At 37.1% G+C, this 15,334-nt stretch overlaps 1 protein-coding gene across 1 annotated transcript in view; it reads right to left on the bottom strand.

Moving 5' to 3' along the window:
- usp43a (ubiquitin specific peptidase 43a) overlaps positions 1 to 15,334 on the bottom strand; it is a 122,449-nt gene that overhangs the window by 49,402 nt on the left and 57,713 nt on the right. The window contains exons 8-9 of the mRNA XM_015043450.1: positions 5,636 to 5,804; positions 4,086 to 4,197 (exon numbers count right to left, since the gene is read on the bottom strand). Coding sequence (XP_014898936.1) covers positions 4,086 to 4,197; positions 5,636 to 5,804 — 281 coding nt within the window. The remainder of the gene's footprint in view (positions 1 to 4,085; positions 4,198 to 5,635; positions 5,805 to 15,334) is intronic.

Here is a 15,334-nt window from a genome sequence, read left to right as displayed (position 1 = left end):
TATGATTACTTTTTACTTATTGAAACATTTTTTTCACACTTTTTTTGTTGTCTCTGCGTTTTAGGCATACATTGTGCAGAAGCTGTCTGCCTGTGCTTGGGCGGATTTGATCTACAAAAAATATCTCAAGGTGGAATCTTGATTGCCTGACTGACCTTATTAAAGTAGACTGGCATAAAAATAGACGGGCCACATTGATGGAATAGGAACATGTGTTTGGTTGACCTTAAACCATCTGAATTATTTTCATGGGTGTTTGAGTGCATGTGTGTATCCGGGGTAATTGTGTGTGTGTGTGTGTGTGTGTGGGTGTGTGAACTTGTCACCTAAAGGTGCAATAGTCGGAAGGATACAAACTTTGCAATACTCAGCACCCAGCTTTAAGAAAGCCCACTCACCTCTAGTAAAGAGGCCAGACAAAATTATCCCACGGGCCACAAATGGCCCCCCACCTGCATCTTGGATACCGCAGATTTATGTAAATGGGGAAAATGTATTCACAGATGGAATATGCTTTTCATCGGTGAATCAGGCTAACGTTCTCAATCTTACAAACTGCGAACAGAAACTGTGGTCAAGCATAAAGAGAAGCAAATTAATCTGTGAACAGGAGTTGAACAGAGTTGGCTTTGCGACTCTGAAGGAGACGGCCCCGTCTGTTGAGCTCTACAGGCCAAGTGCAGAAATGGCACTTCACACTAATGACTAATTGTGCACAAGTACTTAGGGAAGTGTTTCTTCAATGAGCCAGGAGTTCAACCTACTTTTTCTCAGTGAATATGATTTATTTTCTGATACCACATTTATGAATGTGACTGTGAAAGATACGTCTATTTAGAGCACCTTGTTTTTAGCACACTCCCATTCCTCTTGGTGATCCTGGCAGGAAGGACACAGCAGGCGGCTCTGAACAGCACTTTCAGCGTACAACTGTATTCTCCCTCAGTGTTTTTGAAGCATTTTATTCATGTGACTTAATAAAGAAATTTAAAACTGTTTAAGTCGATTTTCTGATTTGAGTTATAGCTGCATTTATTTCCCTGATTTTAATAAATCAAAGTTGGCTACAGAAACATGATATGCACACATTTTCCTGTGGTGTTTCCCTTGTTAACTTATTCATTTAGTACATATGAAAAACCTGTTATGAGCATCAGAATAAGAGCCGATGTTTAAGTGAAAACTGTAGATCGATATTAATTTGTAACCGTTTAACACGGCTTATCCTAATCCCAGGAAGACTTCATGGGAAAATAAACCCACTGAGCTCTACCCGAAACACTAATCCTCACTAATCATCTCACTGGTATTTTCTAATCACTTTCAGGTGAATCAATGATTCTTCTTTGGCCTTCAGGGAGCCTCATGATTCAAATTAGGAACAACATGAGGCCTTCGAGAGTTTTGGAGATGTTAATGAAACCCTCCCAAGTATTGAGTACTTCCTCCATGCTGAGGTATTTTAACTTGTTTCACATCAAAGCAAAAAACTTTTAAACTTCTAATTCAGAGCAGTAACCATGGATTACATGGTGCATAGAAAATGCAGCACAGCTTGAAGGTATATCAAAATTTGGGGCTGTAATGTGCTAAACCAACCACATGATGGCGCCAAAAAACATTTGATGGAAAACGTAAGCGCCAATGTAAACTACATTGCCAATACTTCCTGGCTGTTGATGGTCAAAACATTAAAGATAGGAACATTTTAGGGTGTTTTCTGTGTTAGGTTTTGTATAAACATAAGTTTTTAGTTTATCAATTTCCTGCTTTTGCTTATATTATTTGTCTTTTTGTTAATATTTGTCATTTAATTTATTTGAAGATATCTTCACATATTCCAGTAGGTGGCACCACAACACAATGTTAGGAGAGGGGAAAAGCCAGAAAAGTTAACTGAAAAAGAAAAAAACAAAATCAATACAATTACAGGTATTCTTTATAAAGAAACTGAACTAAGAAGAAAAAGTAATGCTACTTGAGTCTGGTTGATTACTTCTTTATTGCACCAAAGCTTTTTCCTGGCAGTATGGTTAATAAACCTCTTTATAGCTGTTTTACTCTGTAAAGGCATTTGTAGATTGAGCAGAGGAGTCAAGCATGTAAGTTTTACCCATGGAAAAATTGCCAAATCTTCTCTGTTAATAAATACATTTTATCCATATAGCATCTTTTATGTACAAAAAAGTGCTTCACAGAGGGCTTTTACAATAAAATCTGATTGGATTAAAATAATCCAATCAGATTGCATGAGACTGACACGACACGGTCATAAACATGACATAACACTGATGAACATGAAGGAGTGTTTATGAATGTTTACAACTGTTGTCATGAAGTTTCATTCGGTAAATAAGGACACTAATAATGCAAAGTTGCACTCCAGGTTCCATTAATCATCCATTAAAAGTGCATTATGTGATCAATAAGGACCCTTTTAGAGCAAAGTTTGATTCAAATTTGTATTAAAAGTCCATTAAAAGTGTCAACTTTGCAGCAAAAGTGTCATTATTTACCAAATGACATTTCATGACAACAGATGTAAACATTCATAAAGAATCCTTCACGTTCATGACTGGCGTTATAACGTCTCTTTTAAGACAGTGTCATGTCAGTCTTATGCACACCCCTTCAAATAAAGTGTTATCAAATGAAGTGTAAAATAGAGAGAAAACTAAATGATAAACTAGAAATAATGACAATAATATGTAAAAAGACCTAAATGAACATTCTTATTACATTTGAATAAGAATGTCCTCCGCTGAAAACAGCACTTGAGTCTTTGCAAATACAAACCAGTTTATTCTGTCATTGAGTCTCGTTTTGTGCTGTTCAGTGGATGACTTAATGGATTGGTTGACTGAATTTGAACAACTAAGATATATTTGCAGTTTAATTGCTTTCTAAAAAAGGGACCTAATTTTGATTAAACAGTTGAGTTCCTCAGTCGATATGCAACTACTGCTCAGAACAGAATCCCAGCTTCGTTTCTATCTTCATTTCTATTGCCCCCAATGATGGTAAGTCATTCTTATCGATTTCAACTCTGCTTCTCAACCTACAAGTGAACTTTCTTTGCAAAAATCTGTGCAAGAGGCTGCTAATGTGAAGCTTTCTATTGAACAAACATAGAGCAGCAATTTGTGGCTCATAAAGCAAAAAAATTAATGTTTTCATACGAAGCAAAAGTTGCTTTAGCTTCCAATTTCCATGACAATTTCCAAAACATTAATCAGACAGAAAGGTAGAGGAAGACTTTCACGTGAAACAGCAGCCGATCTGATCTTACATGGTAAGATCAGAGGATGCACAGAAGAATGAGTGGAGTGCAGTTCAGTTTGTACAAGAAACCAAAGGAAATCGTCTTGTTTTCCTAAATTGCTGCAACGACGTTAAGAGCAAACATTGAACTAACAAACCCTTAGTGCTGCTGGTAGGACCTGTGTGTGCAAACTTGTGTTTGGACAGGATTTTAGCAGCACAACTGTGCTTTACGCAAGCATTTAGTGTCCAACTAATGTGATTTCATTTGAAATAAAAATACATTTAATTTTTGGTGTAAAAAATATTTTACTATTCATTAGCTAAATTAGCGTTAGTCCAAAATATTGTTCATATTTTAATTAACAGTACCACTTAAAATGACCAGTTTTTCTGATTTTACTTTTTATAGGTTTATGTTTGAGTAAAAATATTGTTATTTTATTCTATGAACTACTGACAACATGTCTCCAAAAATTCCAAGCAAAAGTTTATTTATTTGCAGAAAATGAGAAATGGTTAAAATAATCAAAAAGTTACAGTGCTGCAGTGCTGTCAAATAACGCAAAGAAAACAACAATACTAATGTTTTCACTCAGGAAGGCTCCACAAATCAATATTTGGTGGAATAAGCAGGAGGTTTTCATGGTGCAGTGGTCTCTTAATTTTTTTCCCCAGAGCTGTATATTCTAAATATAAGAGGTCCAACTTGTGGGTTTAATTTTACATTGCATTTTCAATCAGTTTGGCTGTCAGAAGTCGGTGACTGTGGGACGAGGAGAGCGGGGTGGCTTGTTACGGGTTGGTGAGGGTGCTGTAAATACCTGAGCCTGGGATCCATTCACCATGAGATAATACTGCTGGCTGAGGATGCTCTGCTGCAGCTGCTCCCATGAGATATTCCTGTCTTCAAGCATGAGGAAAGGAGGCCCAAATCTGAGAAGAATAAAGGAGGATTTTGTAATTTCTTTTTATTTTTACTTATTAAAAAAATAAATGTTTATTTTTAAAAATATATATATTTTAATTTCACTGAGAAATTACCAACAATATAATTTTTTTTTTATTTCTCCATTTTGAAAGCTGAATCTGTAAAGAAAAGGTTTTCCAAGTACGGCCTATCCAAGCATTATGTCAGATTCTATTGAGATTCTTATATTAAAAAAAAAACAACAACATTCTGTGAATCAACCTCAAGTGAAAGTGTGCGCACGATGTATATAATAAAAGATAAGAAACCAGCTAATGTGTCATCAAGTCTTAATAAAAGAGCATTTCATCCCCTGACAGTGCAGCTCTGGCTACCTTAGATATTTGAAGTGCAAAACATTGATTGATGTTATATCTGCACCAGCTCAGGAGTGGAATGCATTATGTGTTGAGGGGACAGTTATGGAGCTGAGATGGTGGGAATGTAAGGAGCAGCTGTTTGGCGGATCCCTTGACTGCTTTTATGAGTTAAAAGCAGAAACATCTTGCTAATTCTGTTTGATAGACTCAGCTCCCTAACACAAACCAGAATAAGCAAAACAAATTATTCCTGCAGAAACTTAACGTATAAAGTACAATTATCAATTATTTTAGGATGATTTGGAGTCCAACAAGCTAGAGGTTTATTTGGAAGCTAAAGAGAATTTTTTTTTTTTTTTTTCCAGGAGAGCACCAGTTAAGGTTGTTTATTAAAGTGTTTCTGCAAATTCTTAGAAAGCTTTTCAATTATGCTAATGCAACAGATTTTTTTTTTTTCCTGGCTATTTTTCAGAGGCACGTTGCCTAAACTGATGACAAACTTGAATATTTACAACTGGAGCATAACTGAGCCTTGCTGGTGGTTTGTGAGCAGATGAGATTTCAAATGTCAGATCCTGACATTATCCCGCTTTTGGAAGCATCTGCAATCTGCTCTCGTCTAAAACACTATCCACGTGTGAATATTGCATTCATGTTCGCACATTTGAAAGCAATAACATCACGCCCCAGAGGAGGAGATGGTGCGAGAAACTGGAGACAAATACATCTGGCTCTCCATCTGTTAGTGGTAGGTTGCACATTATTGATACGCACAGAGATTTTGCTGTAAATTAAGGACAGTGATATCATGGAAACTGCTCGGCTCGCAGTAATTTCCCAGATATCACACAATCACTGTCGGAATGCTGCTAAGACTGCTAAAACAACACCGCTTCCTCGTGTAATTACAAAAGATTTACAAAAAGAACAAAGACTTAAAGCAAATAGCTGTGTGAAGCTCAGAAAATGAGAAAATGTTCCCACCTGACGTCTTGAAGGCAAAATGTTAAACTTGAGACGTTTATCCAGTAAAGTATGGATTAATAAATAAGCCCTCCATTATCCCATTTTTTGTCTAGCTTACCTGGCAGCTTGCTGTCCAGACCCAGTTGTGTTGCACATGAGCAGGAGAACCTTGGAGGAGCTGCTCTGATTCAGGTACTCTGAGGAGAGTCGTCCTGATGCAGGTAACTTCTGACCATTGGGCCCTGTGGTAGAGGAGTATGGAGATGATGGGAGGCTGTGGTGATACCCTGAGGAGAGCAAACGAGACAAAGAGCGGATGCGTAGGTCAGATTTGGAAAAAAAGTTACACAGCTACATCAACTTCCACCAATATGTGATTGTTTGGAAATAAGGCAGATTTGACTGCATCAAATACTTTTTTTGTACAGTTGCTGCTTCACAGAACACGACAGACACAGAATTTATTAGAAGTATTAAAGTTTTCCTGTGTTAATCAGAAACTTATACTTTAACATTTGTAGGTCAGGATGTGTTTATATGATTTGAGTATTTATCTGTACATTAATGACAGCTGCACAAAGAGGAGCTAAAACACTCACCATTACAAATTATAATAAAAACAAAAGATCCTAAAGGATAAAAAGGAAGGAGCTGTGAGCTTTTGTGTGCACACACTTCGCTGGAGCTGCACTGAAATATGTCATGATCCAAATTAACGAGCAGTATCAACATATAAGACTTAGCATGCTCGTGTTAGCATAGCACTTCAGAACAAAAGCAGATCAGAAATGTTCTTGGAAAGCCATAACAATAAATCACTTTTTGCAGCCTTCTAACCCGAGTTAACCTCATGCTGGAGCAGCACATTAGGGCTTAAGCACATACATACATCCATCCATTTTCTGAACACCCTTGTCCCTCAGTGGGGTCGGGAGGGGTGCTGGTGCCTATCTCCAGCTCTTAAGCACATACAATCAAGTCCAAAATTATTCATACCCCTGGTAGATTCTTCATTGGACTAAAAGTAATATTACATTTGCCATTTTGGGATGTTCCAATTCAAATCAGATACAAAATTTGTGAAAGGAGGTAAATGGCAAGGATACCTTCCAACTTAAAATATCATCAAAATACAAGACGTAAAAAGATGTTCAGCAAAAATTGGATTGCTGTAATGCCAATGTGTAATTTATTGATTACTCAGAACGGTTTAAACAATTTTGACATCCTATTTTCTAAATGTAAATAAATACATATATATATATATATATACATACTGCGCAGAACCCTCAAGCTCCCAGGCCTCTGGTAGAGGACCCGAGCTCAGAGGATGAAAGAGACCACCTGCAGAGGGGGAGAAGGGAATTTTTATATATATATATATATATATATATATATATATATATATATATATATATATATATATATACATTGTTTATATCATCTCTTGGAAGATACCTGTTGCATTTCCTGTCAGAAACAAACTTCCTGGTTGAATAGAAACAATCTTAGATCTGTCAAGGGCAACAATATTTTTTGGCTTATCTATGTAGGGCATTAATGTTATCTTTACTGCAGTTTCAGCCACTAAAGTTATTTAAGCCAAAGGGTGTAACACTAAGAATAGCAGAGTTGGCATTTTACCTCTTATTTACATTTTTATGCAGTTAAAATGCATTCTTTTCCAGAAGAACAAAAAATAGATTAGATGTAGATATGTAAACATTTCTTTTGGAATAGCAGAATATTAGGGTGTTAATTTTTCCACATATTTATGAGTCAGTGTTGTGTAACTCGCTTGATTTTACTGGCAGGTTTCATTTTGTGGACAGTAATTAAGGAAGTGCATATTTTGGTTTAGTCCTACTCTCTTTTGAAGCATATCTCATTTTGAGCAATGAGGAAAACTGGTGAGCAGTTCTTACTCTGTCACACTTCAACAGGCCGATGACTTCATCCACCTTCATCCAAAAGAGGTTTATTTCTAAATCAATAGAGATTATGTCAATAAATCTGGCTGCATCTTCTGCAGTAATGAGGTGCTTCAACATTGTTTTCTTTTGTAAGGTTAATGTTGCCAATCAATTCATTCGTCTAAAAGCTAGAAACAAGCTGCTTACCTCTGTGCTTTCATTTTCAACTGTGCAGCTTCTCGATAACATGAGAATCAATAAAGATATGCTCTTTTTGAAAGCATGCCAAGCTAAGATGGACGGTGGAATAAACATGACCAGGTAAATAAAAACAGCTCGAGGGGCCAAAATGCGAAACTGCTTCACAAACATGGCTGTCTAACGGGACGTGTTGGCACAATGGTCCAGAAAATATTTTAGAAAAATGTCTATTAAGATAGAGTTGCCCTTTTGTTCTTGTTTACCCTGAGGAGCTGTAAAAGGAATTGGATCTCGTATCGCGCACACTTCCACGCAAACTAAAAGACGTACCGCTGTGATTAATAGCTGGGTAATAGCTGGAGGGGATACAGAAGGCACAACCTCTCGTCTCCAAGGAAACGTAAACTTTGACACTATCGAAAGGACTTAATTAGACAGTGCTTGTTTGATCCCTAACATGCAATTAATCACTGCCATTTTTCTCAAGAAAACAGTTTAGCATATAAACACGGAAGCTGAATACACAGAGGTAAACAAGCATTAAGAGCTGTTAGGCTGAATTGCAAAGGCTCAACCAAAGTGAGCACACAGCTTTTGAAAGCACAAATATTTGTCTAAAAAAATCTACTACTGACAACATGAAAAGAAAAGAAATTCATGCTGAAAGAGAGCGTCGGTTGTCTAATGAAGGTAAGGTTCAGCGAAAAGTGCAGGGCCACAGGCAGAGGCATCTCCAGCTACACAAATAAAATCCTATGACTGGCTTCATATTAAAATTAAAGGGTTAGTCCTATTACTTCCAAAAACAAGAACAAACAAATGTGACTAATAGTTTATTGATAAACTGAAAAAGAATGAAGCCTTGTGGTACACCTATATTCATTTTTAGAAGTGAAATAAAGTTTTTCACCACTTCATAACACACTGCACATAGTTAACACAATTTAAACCAGTCAGCTAATGAGTCAGTCTGTAAAACAAACTGTGGGCCAGCTAACGTACCCAAGTAGCCTTCTAGCACCAACTTGTCATTCCTTCAAAATAAAATTACAAGAGCAAAACAAATACAATGCAGCTAAATAATCTCTTTAGATCATTTCATATTTTATTTTATTCTATTTTTTCTTCTGAAAAGACCCATTGTCTCACTGGAAGTTTACTGAAAATCAAAAATGAAATAAAAAAAAAAATTGAAATAATTTTTATTTTCCTTCAGTAGGGAATTTCTGATACATTTATCTTAACATTTAAAATTTCAGCTTCAGTTTTTGTTTCAAACTTTTCCATTAATACTATATTTCAGAGAAGCGACAGTATTTCAATTCAAAGCCTCATCGTTTCACCCTAGATGTGACTTTTTACCATTGTCCTGACAGACGGTACTCCGATTTCAAAGTTCACCAGTACAAAAAGTTAATGTTTGAATTTCAAATTAACTTAAATCGTTATTGCAGTCAACTCAGTAATTTCTTACTTCTCAGGCAAGTATTTGAAAACCAAAAACAGAGTTTGTCATGCTTGATAGGCCGCGTCATTCCAGCCACAGGTCTCAGGGGATGATGTAAGAAACCTCCTGCCAGACTCAATCTCACACTAGTTTTCTCACCCCTCCTTCATGAGATGGACAGATGAGAACTGCAGGAAAGCAGAGGTGTCGGAGCAGTGGGAACAGAAACGAGCTAAAAAAGACTAACCTGGGAACGTCGAGGAAAAGACATGAAGGCAGAAGTCTTTAAATTTAAGAAATAAATAAATCTCAGAGGTGCTCAGGTTCACTTCAATTGCTATTAATGAGAACATCATCAATACGGTTGATGAATTCAGTGATCACTTGACGTGAGATTAGAGTTTCTTGTTTCCCCCCTCCCCATCATAGCTGGTAGCATCTCCATGAGCTGCAATCTCTGATCTCTAATTAAAAGATAAACACTGGGCCTTAAGTGGACAAAGCTGAACTAAAGGGGAGAAATACATGAGAGGAAAGGAGGGAAGATTTTGAAGAAAATTTTAATTATTCTGCAGACTGAACTTAGAGTGTATGACAAGATTAATTAAACAACGCAAAGCAAACGAAGATACTGCGCCCCTTCTGGCATTCATCCTCTCTTTACACCATCACCATTCTCCATTCCTTCACTTTGCTTACCATCTTAAACTCTAAATGCTCCAAAGGCCTGACATTTATTGACCATCAGTGAAGAATCGGCACACAGTTATGTCTAAAGCGTTCAGGTGATTAAAGACCAGACGAAATAACTAAGAGAACAAAACATTTTGTAATGTGATTCATATCTCATTAATCTCTGGACATTTTTCACATTCTTTAAATTAACACATACGTACAAAGTTTTTTTTTTTTTTTTTTTTTTAAATCAACACGCTTCAAAAGGTTAGACTCCTGGGTGACAAACAGGACCAAACAAACTCAAGAGCGAGACAAAGGTGAGATTGAGCGCGACAATGATGGAGAGACTGAGGAAGCGCGAGCGAGGCTGGAACACCTGCAGAACGAAACCAACACCGTCACCGCCCCGGACCCACACGATCACATCCACAACACGCACCATGAGTGTGTCACACAAAACCAGCACAATTATGCACCTGTTACAAATTAAACAAAATAATTACAAAGGAAAAACAAAGCAGTAAACTCTCCTCCTGCCAATTCCCAGGCTCAGGAGAGGTGTCTGCGACATCCAGAGGAGATGAAGTCACAACATTGGCAGAGGTTTTAACGAGATTTAACAGTTTAAAAAATCTTGTTTACTTGTTCTTAGTTAACTTCACCACACAGCCACTTTTAGCTTATGGAAAAAAAAGAACCACCTGCCAAATAAAACAAAGCAAAGCAATCAATTAAATCTTTGTTTATGATGCATGTGTGGACACTTTGACAGAAGCACACAGAAATGTGCAGAACGTTTTATATAAAACCCCTTTGCACATTTTTATTGTTAAGGGGAAAAAATAAAAAATAAAAATTATAAAACACTAAAAAAAAAAGTGGCAGGAGGAGAGTTTACTGCTTTGTTTTTCCTTTGTAATTATTTTGTTTAATTTGTAACAGGTGCATAATTGCACCTGTTACAGGTGCATAATTGTGCTGGTTTTGTGTGACACACTCATGGTGCGTGTTGTGGATGTGATCGTGTGGGTCAAACAATTAAGGTATGTACAACGTGGACACCTGCAGCTTAAAGAGAAGTGTGGCTTATATAGTATGTTCTTTTTCCTTTGCAGCTTATGTTCCAGATGCTCCACAGTCCAGAAATCACTACATGACCTAAGGGACCCTCCAAACTAAATTAAGAGCATGATTGGTTTCTGAAAGGTCTTTATGATGCACTAATGTTCAGAAGGTTACAGAGGTACCACGGGGAAAGTCTGTATCATCAATTTCAAACTCTTCTGTTTGTCGTCACAAACGTTAACAGGTGCACAAGGTGAAAACAAACCCTCTAAATGCAGCTCAAATGGAAGACCTCTGCACGTAGTGCGAAAACACTTGAGCAAAATCACATCTCAGCATGGCTTACTCCAGGACAACGTGATGGCCTGGAAGCAGGAAGCACACCACAACCTTTTTTATTTTTTGCCAACAGCAGATTGTGCACAGCAGCAATTAAACACACCTGATTCAAACATAATCTCTCCTCTCTACTTAATCCAATTTCTTGATGTTCACCTATCCCTCAACTGCATCCAGCTCATCTCCCGCTCCCCCGTTTGATCCACAATAAGGCGGCGCAACGTTGCATCACCGGCTGCTACGACATCTGCACTGCATCCATGTATTAAATGAAAACAACACATGAGAGCAACAAAGCTGTAGTTATTTGAATTGCCCTGGGAATTTTGCACTTAGTTGCATCATGCCTTAAATATTAACCTAGCATTCAAAAAACCAGTGAGGTAGTTTATGTATAAGTTGCAAAAATTGCAAAAATATGCTGGCGAAGACACTCGTGCTTACCTCTTCATTAGATTCATCCAAGTAGTAAAGCTCATTAATTATTCATGCTGTCCTTTTAGGAAAAGTTCAGTTGATAGTTGTTGATTTATCTGTGTTCCTTCAAAGATGCTAAACATTTGTTGTAAAAGGAAATAGAACTCATAAAATACAACTAAAGAGTAAAAGGTAGGCTCTGTAGAATCCGTGTCTATCATGTACAGTCACTTAAAGACTTGTCTGCATCTACATGGATTTTTCTTTTTCATTTCAAGAAGAAAGGGTAGGCTGCAGGTGATTGTAGCAGACCACACTTAATCCTCCTTGGAGTAGTTGGAGTCATTTTCTCTTGCAGCCGTATCGCTCCATTTATAATATACGCAAATTGCCTCAGTTGTTGAGGATGAAATCGGATGAGAGTCTGGTGCTTACTCACCTAATTGATTTTTCAGTGTTTTTTTGTTTTTGTTTTTTTAAATCACACGACTGCCGGCTATCGTTTTCCCGAAACACAAAACCTCATTACCGCACCAGACAGTGACATTCATTCAGCATCAGCCAAACATTTAGTGACAAGCACAGCCACTTCAGACAACAAAGGAATTCACTGCACACAATCAACTTTGTCCAGCATTGCTAATGCACAATTATACTACAAGATGTCGAGGTTACAGGACGTTCTGTTATTGGAGGACTGTTCATTAGTCTTGTCACCATTGTTTACTCTGGGTATACTGAGACAAAATCTGGATCAATTTAACTGGAAATATGACATTTATAGATGAATTTGTGTGATTTGACTGAAAAATAGGAGCATTATTCCTTGTTTAATATATTTTATCCAGAGAACATCTTAGCACTAATGTCCCCTGTTCACATTGTTGAAACTGCCGTTCTCCTTCATAAAACGGTATTAATACATTGACATTTCTGCGGAGAAGCCTTTAATAAAAAACCTCTTTTAGCCACCGGGGCTGCAATTTGACAAGTGAAACATTTCATGGAAGAAACAGAACAGACCAAGAGTCAGGAAGATTTATTCCACACAAAAGAAGAAAATTATTATCTGCTGTGCTCTGTGTCACCTCCTGCTCTTAGAGCTCATATTCAGTCATAAAACACACACATCTGGGTTTCCAATTTGAAGATGGCAGAGTGTGTTTCTGGGCACAGTTGAGTTTGACTGTAGGTTTTATCTTAGAAGAAACTTGTAGCACAAGTTTCTAATCTTTCACAGGACTAAATGTTCAGCATTATCCAGCGACGCGTGTGAAGCCGATCTTATATATTTTGGCAAATGTCTACAAATCAGCCACTGTCCTCTACTGCTCTGGTGTGAGAAACGATTGACAGACAGTTTGACTGCCTGCATGTTCGCAGTAAATATTCAATGTTGCCAACCCAGCAACATTCTTGCTACATTTAGCAACATTTCAGACAAAGAAAAATAAAAATATGCATCAGCCAAAATCAAAATTGGCAGGTCACGCCCGAGAAAACTGCAATTGGTGCACCCCTAGTATCAAATGTGTAATAAAAAAAAAACACTGAATAATTTCAAACTTAGACAGCTTCTAAAGCAACTGTTAAGCAGTTACCTCTGTTTCAGTGGATTAAAGTACTATCTATATCTTTGTGTAAGTGGATTATCTGTGGAAAACTCAAAAGGTAAATACACCTGTGACGAGTTTGCACTTTCAGCAGTTTTATATTTCTAACCCCTTCACTACACCTCATCCAACTAGACAGGATATTCACCATTTTTCCACAATTAATTCTGGTGTTCAGGAATCAATCAACCAAATTCATATTGAAAAACAGACGATAAATGGAGATAATGATTGACAGATGTAAAAATAAATGTAGCTAATTATACAAACAAATGGACAGAGAAACATTTTCCCATATTTTCCTTTTCAGCACAGAGACTGCAGGTGCAAAATCCTCGCCTTAAATAAATGAAATAAAAACAAGTTTCATTAGAGCGACTGATCACAGTTCACATGCGAGATAAATGTCCTGTTTTTGGAGGAAAACAGTCTAAGGAGGCTCTCATGTGTCAGCTATCCATGACTGTGTTACGCCTGTAGTCTCTCTCCGTGGTCATCAATCACTGTTAGCGTGTGGCTGGACTTTCTCACACAAGCTCTAAACACAAACCAAATGATCAACAGCGGCACCGTAGTTCTCCCAGTCAAGCCTCAAACGTCTGTGACAAAATACAGAAACACTGACAAAGAAATTATAAAATACATTTGATGTTTTCACTTTGTTGTGAGAAGTAGTTTACTCAACTCCAAATATTCAGTAGAGTGATATAACCTTGAAACTTTTTCACTATTTTTTTCATAGTTCAGACTTTTTAAGCATTCAATTTTAATGCACAAATGCGGTTTATTACTGCCAATATTTTCATTTGGGTCGGGCTTCAGATACGACATCTGCAAATAAAAAAGACCAATTGTAAAAAAGGTAGATGGATGAATGGAGAGAGGAACTGATTGATAGGTGGACGGATGGAATGAATGAAAAGATGGGAAAACCTTTCAAGCAAGTGAATAACTCTAATTGGCTGGTAATTGTTTGACATTTATCAGCGGTAACATCCTCTCCGATGAAACAGACGATGGATATCCATCAGTATGATTGATACTAAAGCAACGACAAGTGCACGTTTTTACAGTAAGGCTGTAACTTAAATCTGGAAAGAGTTTCTATGTAGAGTTTCTATGTAGGACGTCCTTTTCTACATGAAAAGGACGTTCTGTCAATTTCATGTAGAAATGACTGAAGAGTGCACTGAAAAACATTTGGAGTGGGTTTAATTTGAAAATGAAAGTCCACCTGCTGCCTTGAAAATGCAATTTAAGTCGACAAGGAAATTGTTTTGGTTTTAACTCAGAAACTGAAGTTCATGAAGTTGATTTACCAACAAGAAACAAGTTGTCTAAACATTGTTTTTCAATTCAGCGCAATTCTAATCCATGAACACAACAGAAACGGCTCATCAGTCATGTGAGGTAAATGTTGGAATTTATTCAGCACATCCGTTTCCATCTCTGTTTTAGCGCATCAACTCTTCTGAAAAAGTCAAACGCCACTTCAAGCAGCAAAATTTAGGGTATTATTTCAAAATTTGCTGTTTTAATCAATCTTTTGTAATGCAATACTTCAAAATAAATATTAAAAAACATAGTTTCAAAGCAGTGTTTGAAACTAAGGTTATCCGATGGGATATTTGTCTTAGGAGTGAAAGAGAAGTAAAATCTGAAGGAGTAGGGAATGCATCCGAGGGTGAGTTGATGTGTTTTGCTTTATTTCTTTTCTGTCTGTCTATAATCATAAGAATACATCATGGTTGGTTAGACTTAAAATCATCAGATTCTGGTCTAACTGCAGCTTCTCTACTCATCTGCCTAAATTGTTTATTAGTCCTAAATCTGAGGCTGATTTCACTAAACTTTCAGGTCATCTAATTGTAACACAGAAAAATCAGAATGTCAGTGAATACAAAAAGGTGTTTCCAAATGATTTATTAAACGACAGAAGCAATCCAAACCAGCTTGACTCCGTGTGGAAATGAAAATGGCCCCCTGAACCTAATAACTGGATGTGCCATCCTCAACAACAACAACTGCCAATCAAACATTTGCGATAACTGGCTTAGCAGAAAACACTTTGATGTTTTCTGCTAAGCAGAGATTTTCTGCTTAAATGTGCATGTAAGGTCTGCCCTTAAAGGCCGAACATTTAT

The sequence above is a fragment of the Poecilia latipinna genome, unplaced genomic scaffold (assembly GCF_001443285.1).
Source record: "Poecilia latipinna isolate Pla-1442-1.1 unplaced genomic scaffold, P_latipinna-1.0 Scaffold634, whole genome shotgun sequence".
Lineage (NCBI taxonomy): Eukaryota > Metazoa > Chordata > Actinopteri > Cyprinodontiformes > Poeciliidae > Poecilia > Poecilia latipinna.
The sequence above is the reverse complement of the archived record's forward strand: the minus strand, read 5'-3'. Positions and strand labels throughout refer to the sequence as shown.